The 26,396-nt window shown below is 44.4% G+C and overlaps 1 protein-coding gene across 3 annotated transcripts in view; it reads left to right on the forward strand.

Moving 5' to 3' along the window:
* Positions 1-26,396, forward strand: part of gripap1 (GRIP1 associated protein 1) — a 63,597-nt gene that overhangs the window by 24,161 nt on the left and 13,040 nt on the right. For all 3 annotated transcript variants that reach the window (XM_049582442.1, XM_049582443.1, XM_049582444.1), the window contains 12 exons: positions 2,294-2,428; positions 2,555-2,650; positions 2,820-2,930; positions 3,264-3,365; positions 3,588-3,701; positions 5,482-5,559; positions 12,854-12,949; positions 13,803-13,859; positions 14,121-14,220; positions 21,350-21,480; positions 22,198-22,314; positions 24,593-24,686. In XM_049582442.1, the coding sequence (XP_049438399.1) occupies positions 2,294-2,428; positions 2,555-2,650; positions 2,820-2,930; positions 3,264-3,365; positions 3,588-3,701; positions 5,482-5,559; positions 12,854-12,949; positions 13,803-13,859; positions 14,121-14,220; positions 21,350-21,480; positions 22,198-22,314; positions 24,593-24,686 (1,231 nt within the window). The remainder of the gene's footprint in view (positions 1-2,293; positions 2,429-2,554; positions 2,651-2,819; positions 2,931-3,263; positions 3,366-3,587; positions 3,702-5,481; positions 5,560-12,853; positions 12,950-13,802; positions 13,860-14,120; positions 14,221-21,349; positions 21,481-22,197; positions 22,315-24,592; positions 24,687-26,396) is intronic.

Below are 26,396 nucleotides of genomic sequence, written 5' to 3' on the forward strand. Positions count from 1 at the left end.
TGAGTGGTTGGTGTCATTCTGCTGTAGATCAAACAGAGAGAGAACCTTCAGTGAGAACCCCACGTAGTGATCGGGACACAGTTGCACCAGCTTTTTGTAAACCCTTCACTATGTTCTCCGTAACTAATGGGTTTCAGCCTCATGATTTACTGAATGAGGTTCCACCAGTGGAACTCAAAATGTCTCAGCTGGTGAAGACTTGAGTCATCAGTTGTGAGGAAACGTACAGCAGTAGATACTTCAGACAGTAGGTGGATGGTTCTTTATCGTCACAGCAGGAACGTTAGCCTGGTGAAACCATCCTGATCTCACGAGCTCATATTCGATTTCGCTCCGCAGATCAGTCTGGCCATGCAATCATTAAGGTGAATTCTGGCATCGGTTAAAGCTTACCGGGCCAATCACAACTGTTATTTGAAATCACGTCATCAGAATAGGAAGGACAAGGAGCGAAGTGAGTGCATTTCGTAAACAACCACCATGGCTTCTGATTTTGAAACTGCGATGGTAAATGTGTTGAACGAACTGGAATGTACGTTTTCTTTAAAAGCAGAACAAACGGCTGCACTGAAAGCTTTTATTGAACAAAAGGATGTGTTTGCCGTCCTTCCTACGGGGTTTGGTAAAAGTTTAATTTACCAACTGGCTCCGTTGATCGGGAAAAAGATGGGACCAAGCTGGGAATCACAGCCATGCAACTCGGAGTCCACAGTGAGGAGGAAATCCGCAAAGACGGCAACATCATCACAGCTCAGCTCTGCTGCAGCTTGCTGGTCTGTTCACAGCGGCGTTGTGGCAGCCTACGTCACACGTTTACTTTACTCTGATTGGTTTTCTGTCTTTCCAATTGCGTGAAAGAGCACTTTGAGTGACAGCCGTTGATATGTACACTCCGTGTCCAGACCTATTCACGTTTCGCCAGGCTAGGAACACATATCCACACATACATGAAATAAACACGTGGTCACGTCTCCATGTTGGCCGCCGTGTTAGATAAACTCAGATCTGTACAGCAGTGTCAGCGAGGCAGTGTGATTGTAGCAGAAGGGACAAACTGCTGCTGCCAACACCAGCTCCATTTTAAAGTCGCGTGTCTCCGACCAGATGGTGGCGATGTGAAGAGCGGGCCGGGGGGGTGATCAGTGTCATTTTATATTATGGGTGCTGGAAGAGAGGCAGCTCCATCCTTCATGTCTGAGAGATTAGAGGAGATATATATTTGTGTTTATTATGACTTTGTTTTATTTCTGTCAGAGCACATGGAGACATGTTTGTGTCACAGTGTTCATGTGTTCAAATTATTAATATGACATTTTTTCAGTCGACTACACACATGTTGCTACAGATAAAATGATTCATGTGAGATGAACAGACTGAAAACTTTATACAGATGTTGACATGTTTGGAGACATCATTAGATTTTGTCAGGTCAGATGTAGATGACTGAATAAAATAAAGACAGAGCCGTCGTAAGTCACGTCTGCTCCATACTACAGAAACCAGAAGCCGACCACAAACAAGCACATTTAGATAAAAACATCATCGTCATGAAGTGTGTGTGTTTAATCTGGTGGAAGGATTTTTCAGTCAAAGGTGAACCAACAAAGATACGATGGGTTTTAGTTTGATTTGACTCCAACAGAAGTGACACCAAAGTCTGGCTCCTCCAACGCCGTCACTGACATCATCACCTTTCCTTCTTTCAGTTTCTTTAACTCCAGGTCGCCTCTTTGACCTCAGTCGGCTCAGATATTAGCGTGCTAACGTTAGCTCTGTCTGTTAGCTGCACAACGTTTCCACCGGGCTGTAATCTGAACTGGTTTGTGAGCTGCAGCCTGTTTTTATTTGGTGATAAAAACTAAACTCAAACTTACTTTAGCTGCTGCAGCTGACTCCAGTACTTTAACAAGAACCTGAACTAGAACTGTGTGTGTTCTCTGTGTCATTCATCTTCATCTCATCTGCTTCACTGAAAACACCGACTGTGATACAGAATCCTGCTGTCAAGGTTAAAGTAGATGACAGTCTGCTGTCCTCTGTGTTCATCTCCTGTCCTCTACTGTCTCCTAATGCTGACACGTGTCACACTTCTGTCTCACGCTGCTTTCTACTAAATTCCGTCTGTTGTTTTTGGCACGTGTTGCTGTCACCTGTCGTCCTCTGTGTTCCACTGTCTGTAATGTTCATGGCTTCATCCTCATTAATCCTCTCCATCATCACACTCTGTACTGAGGGACTGTTGTTTACAAAAGAATGATGAAGTAAACAAAGTTTGTGTGATGACCGTGTGCAGATCCAGACGGTGAAGACGCAGGAGATGAATCTGTTGCGTGAGCAGCAGGAGGCGCTGACGGCCGAGCTGCAGCAGAGACGAGCTGAACAGGAGAGTCTGTTGGCTCAGAGGGACGACCTGGACTCCCAGCTGCAGGTAACACACACACACACACACACACACACACACACACACACACACACACACAGGTGAGATGATGCTGGTTCACTTTAATGGACGACAGATTTAGTACGTTTTTTATTTCTCGTCTCTTTCCTTCAGGAGTCGAGTTTCGCCAACAGGAAGTTGTTGGAGCAGTTAACAGAGGAAGGACAAGAGAAGGAGAAACTGCTCAGAGATCTGGACGAGGCTAAGAAGGTACACACACACACACACACACACACAAACACACAAACACACACACACACTTGTTTGTGTGACGAACATAAAGACACATTAAGCCATTAAGCTTCTAAACACACTAATGAACATCATCACTAATGTGTGTGTGTGTGTGTGTGTGTGTGTGTGTGTGTGTGTGTAACAGACAGCAGAGAAGAGGAAGGCCATGTTGGACGACATGGCCATCCAGCTGAACCAGGAGAAGTCCGACCACAAGGAGGCGCTGTCAGACCTCAAGCTGCAGCATGAGAAGGAGGTTGTGTGTTTTAGATTTCATCTCTTCTTCAGTATTCTCTTTATTCCTCCTCTTTCTCAGTTTTTCTTTTCCCGACGATTTATTTTTTATTTATTTCTTTTATCTGTTTTATGTTGTTTCTTTCCTTCAGTCATCTGTTACTGATCCGTTCTTTTTCCCTCTTCTTCATTTTTATTTGCATCTCATTCAGCTGCAGAAATATTAAACTGTTGTATCAGACTTTATAAATGATTTCAGGTCAAATGTTTTTCTGTGTCTCCTTTCATTTCTTCGTTTACTCTCCTCATTTCCTTTCCTTTCCTTCCTTCCCTCCTTCCTCCCCTCTCCTCTCAGGTCCTCGGGGTGAGGGCTCGTTATGAGAAGGAGCTCAGAGGACTCCATGAAGACAAGAATCGCTCAGAGGAGGAGATCCGACAGCAGCTCAGAGATGAAAAGGTAAACCGGAGGGGAGACAGGAAGGAGGTGCAGCAGGGACAGAAGCAGGGACAGGAAGTGAAAGTTGAGGAGGAGAGGAAGGAGTTGGAAAATAAATCTGACAGTTATCGAGTAAAGAATGATGGTGGTGAAACAGCAGCTTCTCATGTTTGATCCTGTGCCGTCCACATGTGATCATCACATGTTGTATTAATGTGTATCTGTGTGTTTGTGTGTTTTGAGGCTCGGACGAAGGAGCTGGAGGGTCTCCAGCAGCGGGTGGAGGAGCTGCAGGCTCAGGTTCTGTCCATGGAGGGAACCAAAGGATGGTTCGAGAGACGACTGAAGGAGGCCGAGGTCAGTCTGACAGGAGGTCGTGTCCTCACGCACCTGACGTGGAGACGTCTCCACCGTGTGTGTGTCCTCAGCAGCTTCATGACTTTCTGTCCAATCAGAGACTCTGAACGCTGACAGTAGAACATCGTAACATGAGCTCCAGATCACATGTATGAAACATTATTTATATATGTCCAAAATATTGGATGGAATTTTTTTAGCTAGCCAATAATAAACACACACACACACCATATAAGATCAGTGTATCTGATGCACCTCCATCTTTATGTACAGTTTGTGAGTTTAACACACTGATAGTTTAAATAATGGACACAGTCACCCGTTCATTTGTGGTTTCCGGCTTTGAAGCTTCGAGTTTGTCATTTCAGCCGTAGCTACCTCAGATTTTAGGAGAGAAGTGACCAAATTTGGACAGGAAGGCGGCACTAAGCCTAATGCTAGCTGCTATTTTGGTTAGCATGTCGTATTTACAGCTATGGCTAACTGACAATGCTAATGCTAACTTTTGCTGCTGAAGAACTGGCTTAAAAACATTTAAACAAAATGTTCTCAGAGGAAAAACAGAACATGCGACTCTTTAGAGGATCTTTGAGTTCAACTGAACTCTGACAAGATTTTTCAGGGTGTCCGCGGGGTCTTAAAAAGTATTAAAAGTTGATAAATCAAATGTCGGAAAATTAAGGCCCTTAACAAGTATTAAAAAGTCTTAATCGATTTTATGAAGTATTACATTTTCTTGGCATTCAGGCTTTGACAAAAAGTATCCATGAATGTATAATTTATTTTCCTCCTCGCGACTATTACAAACAACGATGTGTAGGTAGGCACACTCGGACTGCCACTCGGGGCCGTGCGCATACCTGTGCGACATCACACGACGGCGCACGTCTAGGCACCAAACAGAGGAGCAAAAGACAATAAAAAATCCCTCTCATCTTATCTGAGTTGTGTTGTATGTTTGTGCTCCATAGATTTAATTGCAAACTACAACTGTTTAGTAAGTTAAAGATGCGTTGCTGCTAACGACAGCTTGAAGTGGCGATGAGGTCTTAAGGTTTTTTTGGAAGGTCTTAAAAAAGTCTTAAAAAGGTATTGAAATTAACCTCAGGATTCCTGCGTGTGCCCTGTTTTTATAGACCAAAACTTTACAGTAAACTTTCATGAACTGAAAACCTGCCCGTGCTCTGAATCTGGGGTCACACCATGCTGACATTATCGAACACACGTTATTGCCTTGGTAGCAACTTGTCAATAGATCACACCCACCTGTCAATCAAAGAGGCCCTGCCCTCAAATATGTCTAACTTTGAAACATAATAAATGTAAACAGGTGAGTTATGTAAAGATTTAGCTAGCAGCTAACTGCTACCATGGTGGACAACTTTACAGCTCTGTACATTTGGTGCGTCCAAAAAGTCACGGCTCTGGATGTGGATTTCTCCATGTTGTTACCGGCTTCTTCTTCTCTTACACATTTAATGCTATTGGACTTCCGGGTCAAAGCCCGGGGCGGAAACTGTGGAGCATGCTCAGAGCGCCTCTGCCAGTTTGGGTCTGATTGACTGTATACATGCAGGAGTCACATGATCTGGGTGTGTTAGTCCCACTGTGACACATTGTTTACAGGGATTTTAAATAAATCTGTTTTCTCTGTCGTCATGGAAACGCACCGACAGTTTTAGTAGTGTGGCGGTAAATTGGGGGAGAACGTCTTTAACTTTTTAGAATCGTATGAATAATATAATGTGAATTAATCTGACGTCTTATTTGATCTCTGCAGGAGAACATCGAGAAGAACTCTCTTGAGCATCAGGAGGAGATCCAACGGCTGCAGAAAGAACACACACTCCAGCTGGAGGTACACACACACACACTCACACAGAGCATACACACCTCCACACACACAGATCACACACGTTTCCGAACATGTTTCAGAAAGCATCTTTGTAAATATAAATATGAGTGTGTGGGTGTTTGTTTATACATGCAGCCAGTGTAGGTGTGTGTATTGTGTTGTGTTGTGTGTGAGCGTGTTGAATGCGGCCCAGCTCTAATTGAATGTGTGTTTCTAATTAAAGCGTGGACGTCTCCATGGTAACGGCGGCGGGTTAAAGCGCGTTAGCAGCAGATCAGAGTGGAGGAGGCTCATGTGAACACTGACAGTCTGTTCCAGAGACTCTGAACATTCACACCATCTGTCAGCATGTTGCTTCGAAACACACTCCACTCACTGCACACTGTCTCAGTACAGATCCTTCAGGGTCTGTTTTCTTCTTCTGTGGTTCCTGCTCTTCTCTGACCACATGACTCCCCCTCTTATTTTACACTGAGAGCTGCAGCACAGAGACAAGACTGTGTTTACCTGCAGTCAGTGTGTTGGAGGCGAGGATGGAAGAGTTTGTACCAATGTGAGGTACTTGTTCTTGAGTTTTCTGCTCTTACCTCACCTTCTACTTGTACTCCATTACTTTTCTCTGACAGCTTCAGCTACTCTGTGCTGGTGACAGCCATGGCTGAAGGCATTCTGTTTTAGGGTTGTCCGTGCCTCTCATTCTCATGAAGGTAACACTTGAAGAACAACTGAAGAGAATTTCTTCAAATTTGGCACAAATGTTCACACCTGCTCTGTCCAGTGTGTTTGCCCCCTCAGTGTGGTTCATTTGTGCAGGTGTGAACACACCAAACCAACCGGACCGAGACCTTCTTGAAGAGGTGGTCTCAGTCCAGTTCCAAAGGAACTCTGGTGCGGTTGGTTTGTGGTGAGAAGGTGTTGCGACCTGGATGTGAAGCAACTGCAGTCACATGACACATTGTTTGGGTTAAACATGAGCATGTTACAGTCCTGGAGGATTATTAATGTGCACCTCCTCCTGTACTGCCTTAATATGCACATTCAGCACATCCAATGCATCGAAACATTGTTTTCTAGTTGGAGCCGTGTTTGCCTCGTTTTCAAACTGTATGCTTTGACTAAAATGAACAATGACAGCAATATAGTCCACGATGAGCAGCGCTAAAATCAACCTGCGTAGTTGTCCCTCCATTGTGACATTAGAAAGTGTCACATTTATCTTGCAAGTGTACTCTTCTTCAACGTTTGCTTTACTTCCTGGATTTTTCCCACATGGAAATTCTGACCAATCAAGAGCAGCTTTCTCACACAAGGCATTTGATCTGGTCCTCTTGTAAATGCTGCCGTGAGAACACCAACCAACTCTAGGCAATTATACAACTTTGGAACAACATGAGTCCCTGATTCAGACCAGAGGAGACCACTCTAGGGCTGACAGCAGGCTGAGACTCGACAGCTGTACGGCTCGTGCAACTGACAATTCAGACCGGTGTTCATCCATCTGCACCAACCATGTCATGATATCTTGTCAGAAAGGACCCAAACAACGATCCAAATTAATGCTACATTTTGATGAGGGGGAAAAAAGAAACTGCCTTCTTTCAGAACAGTGTATTTAAATATTTCTGCGTACTTGTTACATAAACTAAGAGCTGACAGTCATGTACTCTTTACACTGTTTCAGGTCGACACACAATCTGACTAATATTTAATTAAAGTAGCCTCAAGACTGAAGAAAAAATATTTTTTACTCCTGATTTGATCTGATGATTTATCACCTTGCAGTCATTTTTCAGTCTAGGACAAACACATGACTTCCTCTGCTTTTCAGAATAAGAAAATAAGGTCTTAACACAGCGTAGATATTAAAGACATGTAGAAATCTGATGAATTCGATATATTTGCAGGAGGTATAACATTTTGTGAAGTCATACACAGTGTGATTCTGGGCATACAAGAATACAAGACATGTTTTATTTATTCTATGGAGATGGACTGCAGCACCTACAGAAAAATGAGCAAATAAGTCTGTAAGAAAGAGATGAAAACAAACTAACAATCACAAACATGTCACACACATGTTCCCATAAGTCACTCTACAGGGTCACATGATCACAGAGCAGGTTCATGATTATGTAGCTTATCTTCTATTTTGATATGAGTCCATCACCTGTCTCAGGGAGATACTCCTTTCTCCTGATCGTCATTTATTCTACTTAGCATTATTTAGCTATTTTCATCAACTTGACTGTTGACCTTTGACCTGTTGACCTTTGACCTGTTGACCTTTGAATTCGATGAAGATCAGAGTAGTTTTATTCTGCTGTGGTAGAGACATATGTGAACACGTGTGTTGCAGAGCTGCAGTTATGAAACAGTGTCAGTTATCTCCGTTCATACGTGTGTGTGAGTGTAAAGCTTCAGGTGTCGAGTCCAGTGAAGTCAAACTGATCCACAGAGACAGAAAATGTTTCTAATTTGTTTTCGACCAACTTGTAAAGAAACAGCAGAGTTGGTCTTCACAGTGAAACGAGTCAGACTGCACACAGACAGAATAATGAGATCACATAATAAAAATGAAAAGCCATTATCACCAAACAATTAACTCTGCACATAAAAACACAGAATGTTCTGAAGGAGGCTCTTACCTTCGTTATCTTTACACTTTGATAACGAACCAATAAAGTACAACCCGCCGTGCATCATGGGATATGTCAGTGTGGATGTAACAAGTACTTAGAGCCAATCAGATAACCCGACTGACTCTGTGGTCCTCCGAGGAAACAGTTTCCCCCTGACTGATTACTGTGTGTGTGTGTGTGTGTGTGTGTGTGTGTGTGTGTGTGTGTTATCTGCAGGATAACAGCTGCCACTAAGAGCAGAACGAGGAAACTTAATAGGAAAAGTTAATTAATGATGGAGGAAGTCTAATTAGCGCGCAGGTCGGGTGTTGTGCAGGTACGCGGAGCATCGTAGGTTTGAGTTTCAGTTGTTTCCTGTCTGACTAACTGAACATGAACTCATCACGGTGTGTTTAAAATAATCACCTGTGTCTTCAGACAACATGAGTGTGTTCCTTCAGATGAGACCTGGTCGCTGCAGCGTCTCATTTATCATTATAGAACCGGATCAAACACACTCATGTCACTGTGTAGCAACAAAATGAAATGTATTCACACTGATTGAAAAGAAGCAAAGACTTTTGTTTGGTAGAGATGCTCCACAGTCGGGTTGGAAATGACACAGACAGAATCACATGTGGAGCCCAAACAGCTCCTACACACTCTACTGGAGGGAAGTCGACCCAGTCTGCAGCTACGCAACAAGCAATATCAGTCTTTAAACACCTGGACGTTGTTGGACGTGCGCAGCAAGGAAGAGGAAGCCTTGGAGGGAGCAGAGCGTCCCGGCACAGGGCGACCTCATCTCAACGAGGAGGTCTTGTGGTCGGGGAGGTGACAAGAGCAGGCAAAGAGGTGCACGAAGGCCGTCTCTCAAGCACAACAAGGACAGTGGATGAGACGGGAGGGAGTTGGTTTTGGGTTTCAAAGTCTCTTTGGTTAAACCCCTTCAAGGAGTCAACAAAACCACCATCGCATATGCTGCAGGCCAACAACAAACAACAACAACAAACAACAACAACACAAAGAGAGTTTCAGAAGTTCATACTCCTCCGTCCTCCGTCCTCCCCCACAGAGCATAAAACCCCCACAACAGCCCATGTATGAGTGAAGTCCTGCACATTGTCCATCATTTGATGATGAACATGTTCCACCCTCAGTCACCAGCTCCACGCTGCCCACACTTTGAGCCTGGTGTCAACGTGTCAGCCACAAGAGAAAGTTCTCTTGGGAGGAGCTGTGGGACAAACAAACAAACTAGCTTCATGATATGATGACCTGCCAATGAGATGGAGAAGACCCCACGTGCCCGCTTTGCCTTTCTCCAGCAAAGCTGAGACACATTCTGATTGGCTGCAAGACGGGCCTGACAAAGGTTCTGCCCTGTTAAAGTGTCGAGCACAGGGATCAGCAACCTGCGGCTCTTTAGCCCCTCTGTAATGACTCCCTGTGGCTTTGACCAAAAATTAGGCTACATGGAATTTAATCATGTTAACTGAACATTTTAATTTTCATTTAGCGTCATTGTCGGCCAAAATGATTCTTACGTTATGTAAACATGTGTAACATATAGTCCTACAACAATTATAAAAACACGTTTTAACGATCATCAACCTAAGTGTGAGTCGCAGTGACGTCCACAGCCTGGAGCCTTTTGTCTAAATGTTGCTGAACATCAGGAGTGGTGGCTAATCTTGAGTTTCTTCAGTGAAGCCAGCTGTGGATTACAAATCCAGAAAGGAAAAGTCTTTGAGGAAAATATTGAATTCATTTTAAATATTATAATAATGCACGAACAGATTTGTTTACTTTAGCTGCAAGGTACCAAATATTCATAAATACTTTACTTCACAGTCACCACCTGATGGTAAATATTATATATTGTATTTGAACCAAAAATGGCTCCTCTGGTAGTTAAGGCCCTGACACACCAAGCCGACAGTCGGCTGTCGGCCAAAGTCGGGCCGTCGGTGAGCGTCTGTCGCCTTAGTTTTTGCGGTGTGTCCCGCACCGTCAGCACTTCGGCGTCGGTGGCTTTTCGGCCGATTGAGCATGTTGAATCGGCAGCGGAGCTTGTCGGTGAGAGAGATCACTCTGATTGGCTGTTCAGGTTTTATTTCCTCGCCCCTGTAGCGAGTGAATCTGCCTGTAGTGAAACCGGGGCTAACCGGTGCTTCCTCCTCAGGCTCCACTTCACTCAGCTGCCCCACAGACCCGCTGCTTCTTCCCACTTTAACCTGAATAACAAACCGGAGCTAGCTGGGAGCGGCTAGCGGAGCGTTAGCCGCAGCATGACCGGAGGGAAGCACAGCCAGTTAGCCTCCGCTAGTCTCTGAGCTAGCCCCGGCTCTCCGTTTGGATCCAACCGGAGCACCGAGTCCTGGTTTGTTATTCAGGTTAAAGTGGGAAGAAGCAGCGGGTTTATCGGGCAGCTGAGTGAAGTGGAGCCTGCGGAGGAAACACCGGGACCGTCTGGATGTAATAGTCCGTGGAGGTGCTGCGGTGCTCGGCTGCACAGATAGGAAACCCCTCGGCTGACAGGATGTACCACTCTCTCACTCCGCTCTCTCTCACGCAGGCGCAGAACGTACGTGCTACTTGGCCGTCGGATGTAGTCCGTGTAGTGTGTTCAAATGCAACTGACACAGGGCGACGTGAGGCGATGTAGACGACGCAACAGTTGGCTTTTGTCGCTGCTAGTTCTTTGATGTTAGTTTGGTATAGGAACCACACCTGTCTGTCTGTCCGTCATGATTGATCTGACACGCTGCTTATATTTTGATTTTCTTGCATTTTTCTGTGTGTTGGCTGTATTTCAGTGTAATATGAACGCAAAGGCTCATTCTGCCTGATGAGCTGTGTGTGTGTGTGTGTGTGTGTGTGTGTGTGTGTGTGTGTGTGTGTGACTGTGACATTCGAGGGAATTAACAGACTGGGTTGTTTTCCTGGAGAACTCAGTGTTTTCTGTGCGTCAGGTGGGCGGCTGCAGCCTGTGGGTGTTTTTAATGTAGATTTTAGTCAAATTAATTAGCCGCAGAAGATTAGAGGGGAATTAAATGTAGTTTTTTTTTCTTCTTCTCTAAATTAATCCCTCAGTCAGCTGGATTAGGAGCGAGGGGGCATCAGTGGAGGTGGAGGTGGATTTCTTTGAGCAGGAGAGCGCAGAGGAAGAAAAGTTTCTAAGAAGGGTCTTCTTACAGAACAGACACACATTTTGAGTGCTGTCACAGTGAGCTGGAGCTGATGATGCTGCTGTACAGTGTGTGATGGTTTCCACTCTGCACTGGTTCTACATGTGTCAGGAAACATATGGATTCAGATAAGTGTCAGTGAGCGTTAGTTTGTGTAATGAAGTTCAGGAATGATTTCAGACTGTGGTTGTTCATCAGTCTGTAAATCTGTGACAGACATCTGAGAGATTCAAGTCAGTGAACATGGGGAGAAGATTCAGAGTTGGATCTTCACAGTATCAAGTTGTACTATTAGTACTTGTGAGTTAAATGTGTTCCTGTGTGACCTCAGTGCAGCTCTCTGCTTTGAGTCTCAGATGTTCACAGAAGAAGAGACTTTATGTTTCACACTTTGATCGATGTTACTTTTCCTCCTCCTGTTACAGATCTTTTCTTCTCTGTCACAGATATACAGAGAGTTTTAAAGGGGTGAATTCACACAAAATGGATCGCAGCCACTGGTGCACCATGAGCAGCACATTATGTGCAGCTGCTGTGTGCCTCGTCTCAAGGTCTGACTGACGGAAGATACAGTGCTGATGACTTTACAGCACAAATGATGAATAAATAAAAAACAAGCTCCCAAACACGCCGTCAGGTTTTACAGCTGAGTGCAGTTTGCTGTTTTTTGTGTCTGATTTCAGTCGTCCATGTTGGAACGTGTGAATGTTGCCTTTGTGTGAAGAATGCAGCCGGCAGATCGTTGAAGAAGAGAAAGTAAGGTGCAGACGAACGCCATGTTCACTGTCACGTCTGGATGTGGCGCTCGTCATCTATGTTAACCACAGGATGAGAGTCTGTGTGTGATGTTAGCTGACAGGGATCAGCTCTTTGTGGGTCTGTGAACGCAGCGCAGTCACAACTCTTCACGGGCTCATTTGTCCCTCAGAAGCAGTTTGTGTCATGGTGTGAATTCAGGGTGGAGTCCATCTGATCAGAGCTGATTGATGGATGAGAGGAGCAGCTGCTGCAGAGGGAAACTTTTAAAGCCAGCGCAACGAACGGTTAAGTTCCACTGTCACAGCGCCACACTGTGGCAGCACAGAGCAAGTGTGTGGTGCAGTTAATGACTGAACAGTATCCGTGTTCCAACAGGGCCCCTCGCGACAGTCCACAAATAGAGAATCAGAACGTGGCAGCAGATGTTTGAATCATGGCGGGCCGTTAAAAAAAAAAAACAAAAAGTTTGGGAAACCTACCAGCTCTCTGAAGACACACCAGTGTTTGTGTGACTCTGTGTGTGTGTGTGTGTGTGTATGTGTGTGTGTGTGTGTGTGTGTGTGTGTGTGTGTGTGTGTGTGTCAGCTCTGATCTATGTGAACTGGACTGGTTCTGCAGTGAAGCTCATCTGCATCCAAAGGGGCCAGTTTTGCAGCTCATGTCTTCATGTGTCCGCATGTGTCTTCATGTGTCTTCATGTGTCCTCATGTGTCTTCATGTGTCCTGCAGGAGAGGCAGTCAGAGGTGGAGGGGGTGAAGCAGCAGCTGGTGGAGATGGAGAAACAGAAGGAGGAACACAACGACACCATCGGAAAACTCAAACAGGTGACAGCAGTCTCTGAACGCAGCTGCGGACGTTTAGATTCTTTAAATGTTTATTTCATCATCATCGTTTTTATTATTTAACTGGAGCTGAAACTTTTCCCCTCAGCTCAGTGGAAACCAGTGAAATGTTCAATAAGCTCTTTACAGCATTCAGGAAGTGACCAAATGAGTGTCACAGTTCAGTCTTGACCTTTGGGAATATTAACTGTGACAAAGAAATATTTAGTCAGAGATCCACTCCTTGTGTTTCAGAGCTTTCACCCTGATGTCTCTTTATTCATCAGCTCACAAACATTTAGGATCTCTTACCTGAACACTGCCGTCCTCTCACAGGGCTCATGTCACACCCACGTTCTCACCGGCTCCGCGACGAATTCAGGATTCAGTTCAGGATTCTTGTGATTACTTTTAGAGCCCAGCCTTGGTGGAGCAGCAGCTCTCTGAGATAAGATACAGCTTTATTTATCCCTGGGGAAATTATTGTGCAGCAGCTGCAGAGCAAACCAGGGAAGAGATATAAAATAAAATATCAATAAGGTGTAAAAGAAAAGTCTGATCAGGGTTTGGAGGCTCTCCAACCTTCAGAGCTCGTTAGCAGTGTTCTGGACCTCAGATCAGTTGACTCGTTTATAAGCAGCTCAGATGTTTAGTTTTACCTTCATGATGTCACATGACATGTCGCGCTGTTAGCGAAGGTGCTTTATGAATAAAGTTTTACTTGTTTACAAACAATCTGAACTCTGCATTTGTAAGATACGTTTTAAAGAGCTGGATAAACATCGAAATAAGTTTGAGTTTCATTCTTTGTATCTTTAACCTCCATCATTCTGTGTCTGTCTCTGTGTCTCTGTAGGAGATCAAAGACACCGTGGACGGTCAGAGGATTCTAGAAAAGAAGGGAAGTGCGGCGGTGAGTAAATGTTACTGGACTGATGATGTCACCACAGACGGACACACAGAGTGTAGAATAGAGATGACAGAGACACAGAATGTGTGTTTTGCAGAGTAATTTAAGAGCAGCCATGCATGGAAAATAATAATTAGAAAGTAAGTCTCTGACTGTGCATGTGTGTGTGCATGTGTGTGTGCGTGTGTGTGTGCGTGTGTGTGTGTGTGTGTGTGTGTGTGTGTGTGTGTGTGTGCGCGTGTGTGCATGTGTGTGTGTGCGCAGCTGAAGGATTTGAAGCGGCAGCTGCAGCTGGAGAGGAAGAGAGCCGACAAACTTCAGGAGAGACTCCAGGAAATACTGACCAACAGCAAGACTAGGACAGGTACACACACACACACACACACACACACCTTTTTACATCCTAAATGAGTGATGTTGCCATGATGTCACATTACTGTCTGGTCTCCAGTGGATTTATTTCAGAGTCTGTAAATAGTTTTAAAGCTCCAGTGTGTTGAATTTAAATCAGGATGAGCTGTTTATTATAATGATAATAATAATAATAATAATGATAATGATAATGATAATGATAATAATAATACATTTTATTTGAAGGTGCCTTTCTTGGTACTCAAGGACACCGTACAGATACACAAAATGACATTAAAAAGACATTAAAAGGAAAAAAAACAGTTATGTTATTGATATGGGATTGAAAGGATGGTGTGCTGTCAAGGATGACAGCCAGACTCTTAACATGGGGGGAGGGTGAAATGGAGGAGTTATCGATAGTGAGAGAAAAGCTTGTCGGTTTTGGATAAAGTGGATTTGGTACCAATGAGGAGAACCTCAGTTTTGTTACTGTTTAATTTAAGGACGTTTAGGGTGAATCAGGTTTTTATTTCAGTGATGCAATCAGTGAGGGAGGTGGGCGGGAGAGTGGACGAGGGTTTAGTGGTGAGGTAGAGCTGGGTGTCATCAGTGTAACAGTGGAAGTGAATGTTAAATTTGTGGAAGATATTGCCGAGGGAAGGATGTAGGTGATGAAGAGGAGGGGCCCCAGGACAGAGCCCTGGGGCACACCTGAAGTGACTGAGGAAGGGATGGATTTAAAGGACTTGAGTTGAATGAACTGAGTGCGGCCAGAGAGGTAAGACGTGAACCGGTCTAACTCAGTGTGGGTGATGCCAATGGTGGATAGCCTGTTGAGGAGGGTGGTGTGACAGATGGTATCAAAGCTGCACTCAGGTCGAGGAGGATGAGGATGAGGATGTTGAGGAGTCCAGAATCAGCTGCCATAAAGAGGTCATTGGTGATTTTGATGAGTGCTGTTTCAGTGCTATGGAGTGGGCGGAAACCGGACTGGAACTGTACAGGTTATTGTGGGATAGGTGAGAACGGAGTTTGTTCGAGGATTTTGGAGATGAAGGGTAGGTTGGAGATAGGACGGAAATTGTTGAAGTTGGAGGGGTCGGCGCCAGGTTTTTTCAAGATTGGGGTAATGGCAGCAGTTTTGAAGGATGTAGGGACAGTTCCAGTGGTGAGAGAGGAGTGGATGATGGCAGAAATGAGGGGGACCAGAGAGGGGAGGCAGGCTTTAACAAGTTGTGTGGGGAGGGGGTCGAGTTGACAAGTGGATGGCTTGGATTTCTGGATGAGTTCTGTGATTTCTGAGAGAGTGGGGAGTTGGAAGGAGGAGAGTGAGTGTGTGGATGGGTGAAAGTCGGCTGAGATGCTGAGGTGAGGGTTTGAGCCAATGTGCTGGTGGATAATCTTGATTTTTGCAGTGAAAAAGGACATAATGGAGTTGCAGAAGGAGGTTGTGTACAAGTGAGGGGGAAGAGAGTCCTGGGGTTGGGTGATATTGTTAAGTAGGGAGAACAGTGACTTGGAGTTTTCTTTATTTGCAGTGATTATACTGGAGTAGTGGTGGGTTTTGGTGCTGCCAATGGAGTCCTTATAATGTAAGATGTGGTTATTGTACATTGCGTTGTGAATAGTGAGACCAGTTTTTCTGTAAAGTTGTTCAAGTTGCCGACCTTTGGCTTTCATGAGAAGAAGATTGGGGGTGAACCAAGGGGCGGAGACGGAGAAAGAAACAGATCTGGTTTTTAACGGAGCAAGAGAATTAAGAATATTATGGAGTCCAGTGTTGTAATGAGAAACCAGATTATCAGGGGTGGATAGAGTGTGGATGTCAGGGAGGCAGAAGGAGTGGATACTTGAAGTGAGAGTGGCAGGGTTAATGTTCTTCATATTCCAGAATGAAATGAGGCGTGGTGTCTTAGAGATGGAGAGAGGGAGTTTCACTGTAAATGAGAGGAGAAAGTGGTCAGGTATGGGGAGTTCATCAGCTGTAAGGTCAAGAGGGGTGACACCAGAGCAGCAGATTAAGTCCAGAATGTGTCCTTTGGAGTGTGTGGGAATAGTGGTATGCTGCTGACATCCAAAACTCTCTAAACAGGATGTGAAGTCTTTGGTGAGAGCCAGATTGATAGTGTCCATGTGGATATTGAAATCACCCAGCAGTATTATGTTTGGTGAGAGAGAGGATAGATGGGTGAGGAAAGCAGCAAAGTCATTTAAAAAGTCACTATTGGGTTTGGGGGGCAGTAGACAGTAGCAATGATGGTTGGAGTGGGACCAGACAACTCGCAGACAGTGGATTCAAACGAGCTGGAGATCGGCACAGACACCGGTGAGACTTTCCACTTCTCGCGATAAATGATCGCGAGACCTCCTCCCCGGCTGGAGCCACGGGGTTGACAGATGTAAACAAACCCACTAGGAGTGGATTCATTCAGCTGGGAGAAGTCGTTGGGCTGTTGCCATGTCTCGGTTAAACAAAGAAAGTCTAGCTTACGGTCAGTGATGAGGACCTGGATGAGATGTCCCTTGCTTGTCAGTGAGCGGATGTTGAGCAGAGCGAAGTTGAGTGAGGTGTTGTCGCAGCTGGTGGTGGTGCTAGCCGACCGAGCTAGGCGGGTTAAGACGCTGTGGTCGACAGCCCGGCTGGTGGAGCGTGGAGGGCGTGGAGAGCTGGACCAGATGGACTATTGCTGTTGAGCTCTTATGGTGGAAATTCTGTCGGGACCCTCGGTGGATGTATCTCCGGCGGGCTGGAAGGTGATGTCCGGGTGAAGGTGCAGTGCCTCTGCCGCAGGTCCAGGCAGGTGACAGCGCAGCCGCAGGTGAGGCTCAAGCCGGGACAGGACAGGTGAGCTAACAGTTAAGACTCACACAGACGGTAGTGCCGGCAAATCGTGGAGGTATTCCAAATGAAGGCAATTACACTGTCCGGTTAGGTCATAAAACCATAAAATAAGTCGGAAAGTTAAAAAGTTACCGGCGAGCAGCAGCAGCTAATTGTGCCAGTGTTCACTCGTCGGCCATGATGTCATATATGTGTATATCTCCACAGGGAGCAGGTCTTCATCTACAGAGATCACCATGTTGCACCACCATGTTTCTACAGTAGTCCAGAGCGGACAAACCAAACACTGACTCTACATAGAGACATTCATGTGTTCATAGTCAGCAGCTCCTCCGTGACGAGCAGCGTCAGAGAAACACGTCTTTCTTCAGAGTGTTTCCTGGTTTGAATCAGCTGGTGTGTGTGTTTCTGAGAGGAAGAGATAATTCAGCTCCTCAACAATCAACACTGAAGGAATTCTGACCAGGAGAAGTTTCAGCTGGTTGTAATCTGTAATCTGTAATCTGTAATCCTCACTGATAGACAACACCACGGCCCCGTCTGTACGTATCCAGATATTTTTGTAATTTAATATTTTCCTCTACGTCTGGGCCTCTCGTCCACACAAATGGAGTTTCAGGGTGCTAAAACTGAGACCGTTGCCTGTTTACATGTGTGGACGTGTGAAACGCAGCATTTGGAAACAATGATGTCATCTTCTCAAATCCTGCGTGCCTACTGTTGCTTTGTGTGATGAGCAAACACTTTCCACAGTGGGATTGTTGTTGATGATGAGCGGAAGGAAAACTTTCACATGTTCAGATCATCACTCGTGTGTTTTAAGTGAGCTTCTTTGTCCTTAAATTGAACAGGACTCAGCGGTGATGAGACATTCAGGAAGTTTTTTCTGCATGAAACGTGTTTTCAGCACACAAAAAAAAAAAAGCAGTGAAAAATGTGATGATCATTTTGACATTGTACCATTGTCAGCTGTTCAGTGCTAGTGTAGTTTATACCTGTCACAGTCATGAAAACACTAGTATATATTATTGTAAGTGTAGTGCACTGCACATTTCAAGAATTTACTTTGGACTCAACACTTCCTGTTTCTGTTTCAGAATAGAAGTCCCCTGACGATGTTTCTGTGGATAGAATCTCCTCATTTGTTACCACGAGGCTTTTATTGTGAAATATTTACAGGACATGTTGTTGATGCAGCGGCTGCACGGCTCAGTGAATATGTGGAGTCCCAACTTTCAGTTGTGGAAATAAAGAAGTTACAGCAGCTCCGCTGTCTGTGTGAGCACTGCACACATGAGTGCTTAGAGTCGGGTCAGCGTTCGAGTGTAGAAGGAGATATTTTGGAAAACAAGATCGTGTGGATGGAATTTTTTTGTGTGTTTGTTTTCAAAATGGAGGGAAAAATATCTGTTAAAAAATACCTGTGTTTGTACAGACAGGACGTGAAGCCTCTGAATGTGACACAGTGTTCCTTTAAAGGTTGGTGCTCCAGACAGAGAGACAGCACATTCATTTGTATGTTCAGTCACCTGGGTTTAATAAATTGGTGTCAGAACAGTTTTTGTGACTGCGTGGAGCGATGAGGAGAGTTTAACCTTCCTCACATTGATATAAGAAACAAACAGGAATGTCACATTTCCGTCAAACTCTTCTTCTTCTGCAGAGCTTTAACAGCACAGAGCAGCTGTTTATATAAGTGATGTTCACACAACAGGAGTGGACGGAAACAGTTCATTCAGTCGGGTTTTATTTTGAGTTTGTAGATATGTTGTTGAAATTGGAGGGATGGAAACATGACAGATATCAATGCTGGTGAACGATACAAAACATAAACTGTTAAGCTGCGATGTGCAGAACTTCTACCAGCACTGAGAACTCCATCAGACGCCCTGTTTGCCCCGAATTTAGATTTCTGACAGCGAGAGGTGAACCCTAACTGCAGGCTTTAAAAGTCCCTGAGACAACAAGTTTATCTGCAGCGTATTGATCTCCATAAAGTCAGAACTCTGTTCACTGTCAGTGGAGCAGAACCTGACGTGACACTGAGCCTACAGGAAGTGTTTCAAGCCTCTAAATGGACGGCATTCCCCTTTAAATGCTTCAGTAAGGAGAGACAACAGTACTTGGCCAAAGTGTGTGTGTGTGTGTGTGTGTGTGTGTGTGTGTGTGTGTGTGTGTGTGTGCTTGCGCACGCGTATGTCTGTGTCCTAAGTGGCTGAGATGTGATTGTAACGTGACCGATGGGTCCGATAATCGGCGGCGTGCTCACCCTGTGTCAGGAGGTTCTGGCTCAGTCCGGAACCTGCTGCTCAATATTTAATGCAGCGCTCTGATTCCCAGAGCTGACGTGGACACGCTGGCGTCTGCTGGCAAAACACACACACACATACACAAATACAATAAACACAACACACACACACACACACACACACACACCTGCACAGTCCGTCACTTTCTGTTTGTCTCCATTATCTGAACTGTTTTCTCTTCTTTATTGTTATTGTCTTTTGTTGCACTTTTTTTCTGGGACTGATCGTTCTTCATCCTGTCACACACACACACACACACACACACACACACACACGCGCGCACACACACACACACACACACAGTGGGAGCGGTGCAGGGCAGTCCTCAGCATCATGTATAATCTATGAGAAGTGATGAATGTTTAAAAGCCTCTTCTGCACAAACCTGAGAATCAGACATTTTAAAGTAGCCTACTTATCTCTCTGCCCACTCACAGCACCTGCATTAAAAGGACGGTCAGCCACGTTAAAGGGGCGGTCCACTACATTAAAGGGACGGTCCACACTTTCAAGGTGTGTTAAAGGGACGGTCAGTTGCGTTAAAAGAAGGGCTCAGTGTTCACTGTCAGAAGGACCAGAAAATATTATCCTGTGATCACATTTCCACCGAACTTCAGATGACTCATTAAAGGCGCTGTATGTAAGAATGTGGCCAAAACGGTTACTGCACTCAAATTCAAAGTACTGCCGTGTCCGCCCCCCCTCCCCTACAGATTCAAGGTTGCTGGACAGCGGCACGCTGGAGACTGATTTGTTTGCCCACGGGCGGCTGCTGTGGCAGGGCCGTGTCCTTGATCTGCGGTTTTCCAGCGGACTGTTCGAGCATGTCCGGCTTCTCTGCTGCTAACGCTGCTGCCGGGATACAGCTGAGGAGAAGCCGGCTGCTAATGCTATGTACCGGGACACTGCTAACGCTGCTGCCGGGATACAGCTGAGGAGAAGCCGGCTGCTAATGCTATGTACTGGGACACTGCTAACGCTGCTTGCCGTGCTGCTGTAGCTCAGTCCTAACTGTAACTGATGCTGAGACTCTACTGACTGCGTGACTGGTAGACGGCGGTGGGTGGCGCAACAGGCCAAAACACAAATTCAAAACATAAACATGATTTGCGGACTGTAAAATATTTTTTTTAAATGCAAATATTCTGGCTGTACTATTGTTGTCGGTGAGATCAGTATGTTATATGAACATTATTCCTTAGTCTCTGTGACGTATTAGGAGGATTAAAGGGATGGTTCACTGCATTAAAGGGACGGTCCACTGTTTTAAAGGGGTGGTTCACTGTTTAAAAGGGACGGTTCACTGCATTAAAGGGGCGGTTCACTGAAGGGCGGTTCACTGCATTGAAGGGGCGGTTCACTGAAGGGCGGTTCACTGCATTAAAGGGGCGGTTCACTGCATTAAAGGGGCGGTTCACTGAAGGGCGGTTCACTGCATTAAAGGGGCGGTTCACTGAAGGGCGGTTCACTGCATTAAAGGGGCGGTTCACTGCATTAAAGGGGCGGTTCACTGAAGGGCGGTTCACTGCATTAAAGGGATGTTCACTGCATTAAAGGGATGGTTCACTGCATTAAAGGGGCGGTTCACTGAAGGACGGTTCACTGCATTAAAGGGGCGGTTCACTGCATTAAAGGGGCGGTTCACTGAAGGACGGTTCACTGCATTAAATGGACGGTTCACTGCTTTAAAGGGACGGTTTACTGCAGAGGCTACAAGCACCATCTGTTCAAAGACTAATTTAAAAGGCTGAAACATTAAACTGAACTCTGAGCTCAGAAATGTCGACGTTTCCATCTGTAACCACAGCCAGTAGTGATGTCATAAAGTACCAACCACACTCTGGGGAACACCTGTTGATTACTGGTCAGAAGTTTAGTTGCTCGTTAAAGGGACGGTCCGCTGCATTAAAGGGACGGTCCACAGAGTATTAGGTTGACGTGTATTCATCTGTGTGTGACACTGATGGTGTTCATCTGTCTCTCTGCAGGTCTGGAGGAACTGGTCCTGTCAGAGATCAACAGTCCCAGTCGGACTCAGCAGACCGGAGACTCATCCTCTGTCTCCTCCTTCTCCTACAGAGACATGATGAAGGAGGCTCAGCCGACCAATCAGAACAAGGTGGGTGGAGCCTGAAGCACCGTCTCTACATCACCAAAGTTAATATTTCTTAAAGTCTGTTTGGTCTTGTCAGTGCCTCCTCTTCATCGAGGAAAACTGTTCGATGGTCAGATACATTTTGTCGCTGACCTCTCTTATTGTTGACAGCTGTTGCCACGGCAACATGGTGATGATAGACATTTCATCATCCTCCTCTGTCTGTCACTTTTTAAGTCTTCACTTACGTCTATTTTTGTGTCGTTACACTTTACATTTATTCTCTCAGCAGTGTTTGAGGTTCCTCTGCTGTTATTCTTAGACCCTTCACTGTTTCATCGTGTGTGTGTGTGTGTGTGTGTGTTTCTATTGATAGAAACACTGTAAATAGAGCCGGCCGGTTCAGTTTATGTATCTGAGTGTTTCTGCAGAGTCCACTGTCAGGTCAGTTTACCGTGATGGTTCGGTCGTCATTAGCAACAGCATCACATGACAAATGACAGATTCCACAACATCAGAGACGTGAAGGGATGAAGTTTCAGGCTAAAAATGATGTCACTGGTGAATAAGGTTCATCTTTTTATCACCCAGTCCGACTGTCTGTTCGTACAGTCCTCACTCCAGTTGAAGTGAATGGAGCCTTCTCCACCTGAGAGGTTGTAGGTTTGGACAGCTGAGACGTGTCCTCTGTGTCTCTGTCTCTGGTGTGTTGTTGAATAAAGTTGTTTCTGTCTCTGTCAGTCTGGAGGAGGCAGCCCTCAGTCTCAGCGTCCTGCTGAATTATCTGACGACGAGGTCGGGGAGTTGTTCCAGCGACTCGCTGAGGTTCAGCAGGAGAAATGGATGCTGGAGGAGAAGGTGAGGATCACCTCTGGTTACCATGACAACTGCACCTTACATGGTCTTTATCTGTGTCCTGTGTCTCTCCGCTCAAAACAAACTATTAAATAAACGTCCACAAAGTCAAACAAACCTTCACCGCGTCCTCCTCTCACGTCTCAGTTGTGCTTCGTGGCGGTTTTTAACGCTCCACTTGATGCCTCGAGTCGACAGTCGGGTCAACAATAAAAAGTTCAGCCTGTTTTTAGAGGGAGGTTTATGTTTTGAGATGCATTATTAATATCCTCTGCAGCATTCAATATTTCTGCTGTTCCCACTGTGGGGTCAGGGCCGCTGTCTCTGCCGACGCTGCAATAATTCAGCTGTTAGCTGATCGGCAGAATATTTATGAACACTTAAAGGGAACGTTTCAACCAGCTCTGTGTCACCACACCGTGTGCACTAACCCTTTATAATGTAGTCTCAAATATGAAAAATAATGTTGGATCATCTGATAAAGGTGGACAACATGTCGTCCTGTCAGGTGAGCAGGGAGCTCCGTGCGCTGGCAGCTCAGAGGGAAGCAGAGCAGTGTTTATCTGCGCTGCAGTGACACAGAGCTGAAGGAAGCTTCAACATTTAAACTCCATCAGTTGTTTCTGTTTTCAACAGTTTTTTATAACAGCTTCAAACATGCAAAGTTAATTTTGCTTTTATTGGTTTCACATTTGAGAAAAATCTTTTGTGTTTTCTGTGACTTTATTATTTCACATATTAGAGACTAAAGCCGAGGATGTCAGGAAACAAACAAAAAAATCCGATGTTTGACACCAGGTCAGTGGTGGAAGTAACTCTTTGCTCTGTTCAACCCTTTCCTGTGGACACCAGCAGGAGATTGTTGTTCATGTGATCCTGTTAAAATCGTTGTAAAATAAAAACCATAATAGCAACAACATTAATTCTTTTCACAGCAGAAAGCTCAGACTTCTGTCTTTCCTTTAAACAAGTCAGGACCCACACAGGAACCCACCACCTTACACAGGAATTTCCCAGGAAGGTCAGCAGGAGAGCGTTGTCTGCATAATCCTGCATATATATCTATGAAACAAAAACTGTAAGAGCTCCAACACTGTGACGTCATCACGCTATGTGCTCATGATGACGTCACAGTGCTTTGTTGTGTGTGGTGAAAACGTGTTCATGAATTCATGAATCACTCCGCTCATAAAAATGATCATATCTCAAAAACTAAATAATTTACGCAGCTCAAATAACTTTCGGAGTGATTTTTTTTTTTTTTTACATTAAAATTCTTTTGGATCAATATGTACGATTTCTGTATTTTGTTTTATTCACCCACAGAACCTTTTAGCTCCGGCTGACGTGAAACATTTGAAGATACTCCAGGAAATTACATCACAATAAACAAAACACCAGTGTAGACTAGAGCTGCCATGATTAGTCGACTAATCAATGACTAATCAACTATTAAAATAATCAGTAACTATTTTAGTAGTCGACTAATTGTTTTGAGTCATTTTTCATAGAAAAGTTCTATAAAGTACCCAAAATACTCTTATTGCAGCTTCTTACGTTCAGATATTGGCAGCTTTACACACTCTCCCGTGACGGTGAACTCAAACCCTTTGGCGTGAGTATGAAACAAGACATTAGATGACACCATTTTGGGGTTTGGGAGAGACAGACCGACATTTTTCAACATTTTAACACATTTTTCAATGAAATGATTAGTCGACTAATGGAAGAAATAATCGACAGATTAGTCGACAATGAAAAAAATGGTTAGTTGCAGCCCTACAGTGTAGACACTATTGTTTGTTTTGTGGACCTCAAAGAGTTAAGTAAAGTACAAGTATCTCAAAATTGTACTGGAGTATTTCTATTTTCTCCTAATTTATATTTCTACTGCACTACATTTATTCAACAACTTCAGTTACTTTAAAGATTCATACTATTCATACAAAGTATAATATGTAATAAATGCTGATGTATTATTATTATTATTATTATTAGTAAAGATGATTCTACCCAGCAGTTTATAAATCAGTGATTATATGACTTTGTTTTACAGTGATAGATGTTATTTTGCTGAACGAGGACTTTTGGTACTTTAATTATATTTTGGTGTCAATACTTTTGTGTTCATACGTAATATTTTAAAAAAGGACATGTAAAGTATTTGTTCACTGTGGAGTCAGTACTTAGTGAGGTCAGATATTTGATGCAGTCGACCGTGTGTGTGTGTGTGTGTGTGTGTGTGTGTGTGTGTGTGTGTGTGTGTGTGTGTGTCCTTCAGGTGAAACATCTGGAGGTGAGCTGTTCGTCCATGGCTGAAGATATCTGCAGGAAGAGCGCCATCATAGAGACCTATGTGATGGACAGCCGCATAGGTAACACACACACACACACACACACACACACACACACACACACACACACAGGTAACAGCATTTGCGCAGTCATGGACAACCTTGAAAAGTCACTGAATGTCACAGTCACATTTTCCAGTCCTGGAACAGTCCTGGAATTTTGTTGTGTGTGATGAAATGTTTCCAGTAATGTTCCCTGGATACGTTTCCACATTATGTAACAGAACAGTGAATTTATTTGAGAAGATTTTGTCGATGTAATCACCAGATTCAAGAAATAATCGTGTTTCTAAAGTGTTGTGTTGAGAATCAGAGGAAATATAAATGTTGATCAGTCAGCAGGAAGTCGTTCAGCTCAGGAGGTCGTCTGTCTGATGACGACTTTACAGAACAGCTGCTGTCATCTGTATCTTCAGTTACAGACACTGACTCTGTGAGTTCAGATAAATCAGTCTCTAAGTCTGCTGATCACAGATCAATGAACACGATCAGTGTGTATCAGTGAGTTCACTGAAACACGTGTGGGAGCTGTGATTTCTTCATCATCAGGTCTGAATTATTATATTTAACATTAAACCATCTGAACTCTGAGTCATGATGCTCTCTGCTGCTATGTTTAGCTGCCACTGATGTGCAGAGTGTGTTTTTAATAACTCCAAACTATCAGCTGATTTATTTTTCAATTAAACACCCTCCTCTTCCTCCTCTTCTTTGTAACAATGACCATCCCTGCAGACTTCATGTGTGTATAAAAACTCTTCATCAGTAGGAACACTGCTGCTGTTTGTTCTGGTTAGCTTCATCTCAACAGCTGTTAAAGCTGCAGCCCAATCAAACTCAGAACTCAAACAGACACGTGCTCCTTCATAAAATAAAAATCTGAGCAGCATTCACACATTTTAGAGACCAGGAAGTGATATCGCTAACCCCTTTTATACCTGATGGAATTATGTTTTTGTAGAAATCTGACAGGGTTGAAAAAATATCTGGAACATCTTTAAAGGGTTGGTTCATTTAAATATGGCTTCCTACTCACTGATCCCTGCTACACCAATGCTGCCGCACACCCCTGATGCTGGTGTGGTCAAAGCTTCACCTCCACCAGCCCCAGCCTGCAATACATGTGGAGTTCCCCAGGGCTCAATTCTTGGACCCTTTGTAGTCAACCCTTACATGCTTCTGTTAAAAAATCTGATCCTAAAATTACACATATCAACCAATTCCTGAAGTCTGAGCTCTCGTCAGTTAACGTCTCTGCGCCTGTCGAATAAAAGAGAAGAAGTTCTCTCATCCAGAAAAGTCTTTAACAAGAGTCAGTTCAAACAGATCGTAGATGGTAAACACTATACACTCACTCTATAATAATTAATAGTCATTTTTATTTGAGACAAAAGTAGCTTCTGTTTTTTTAATCCGGCCTCTGTCGACTCGGCTGAAACACGTGTCAGATTTTATCAGCTGCAGAAAACCAGAACTCTGAATTACTGTGTGTGAAATGTGCTGTACAAATAGTTACCTTTACTCCATCCCTCCTCTCCTCATCCTGTTTTCCTCCTCCTCTTCTCCTCCTCGTTTCTCTCCTGCTGTTTTCAATTTCATGTTTGACTGGTTTAATTCTCCTCTCCTTCTCTCCATCCTGCTCCCATTAACACTGTAATAATGGTAAATCTAATGGGCAGTAAAACTGAGAGCTGCTGCTGCTGCTGCTGCTGCTGCTGGACTCTGAGAGGC

Source organism: Epinephelus fuscoguttatus, linkage group LG7, assembly GCF_011397635.1.
Source record: "Epinephelus fuscoguttatus linkage group LG7, E.fuscoguttatus.final_Chr_v1".
Taxonomy (NCBI): domain Eukaryota; kingdom Metazoa; phylum Chordata; class Actinopteri; order Perciformes; family Serranidae; genus Epinephelus; species Epinephelus fuscoguttatus.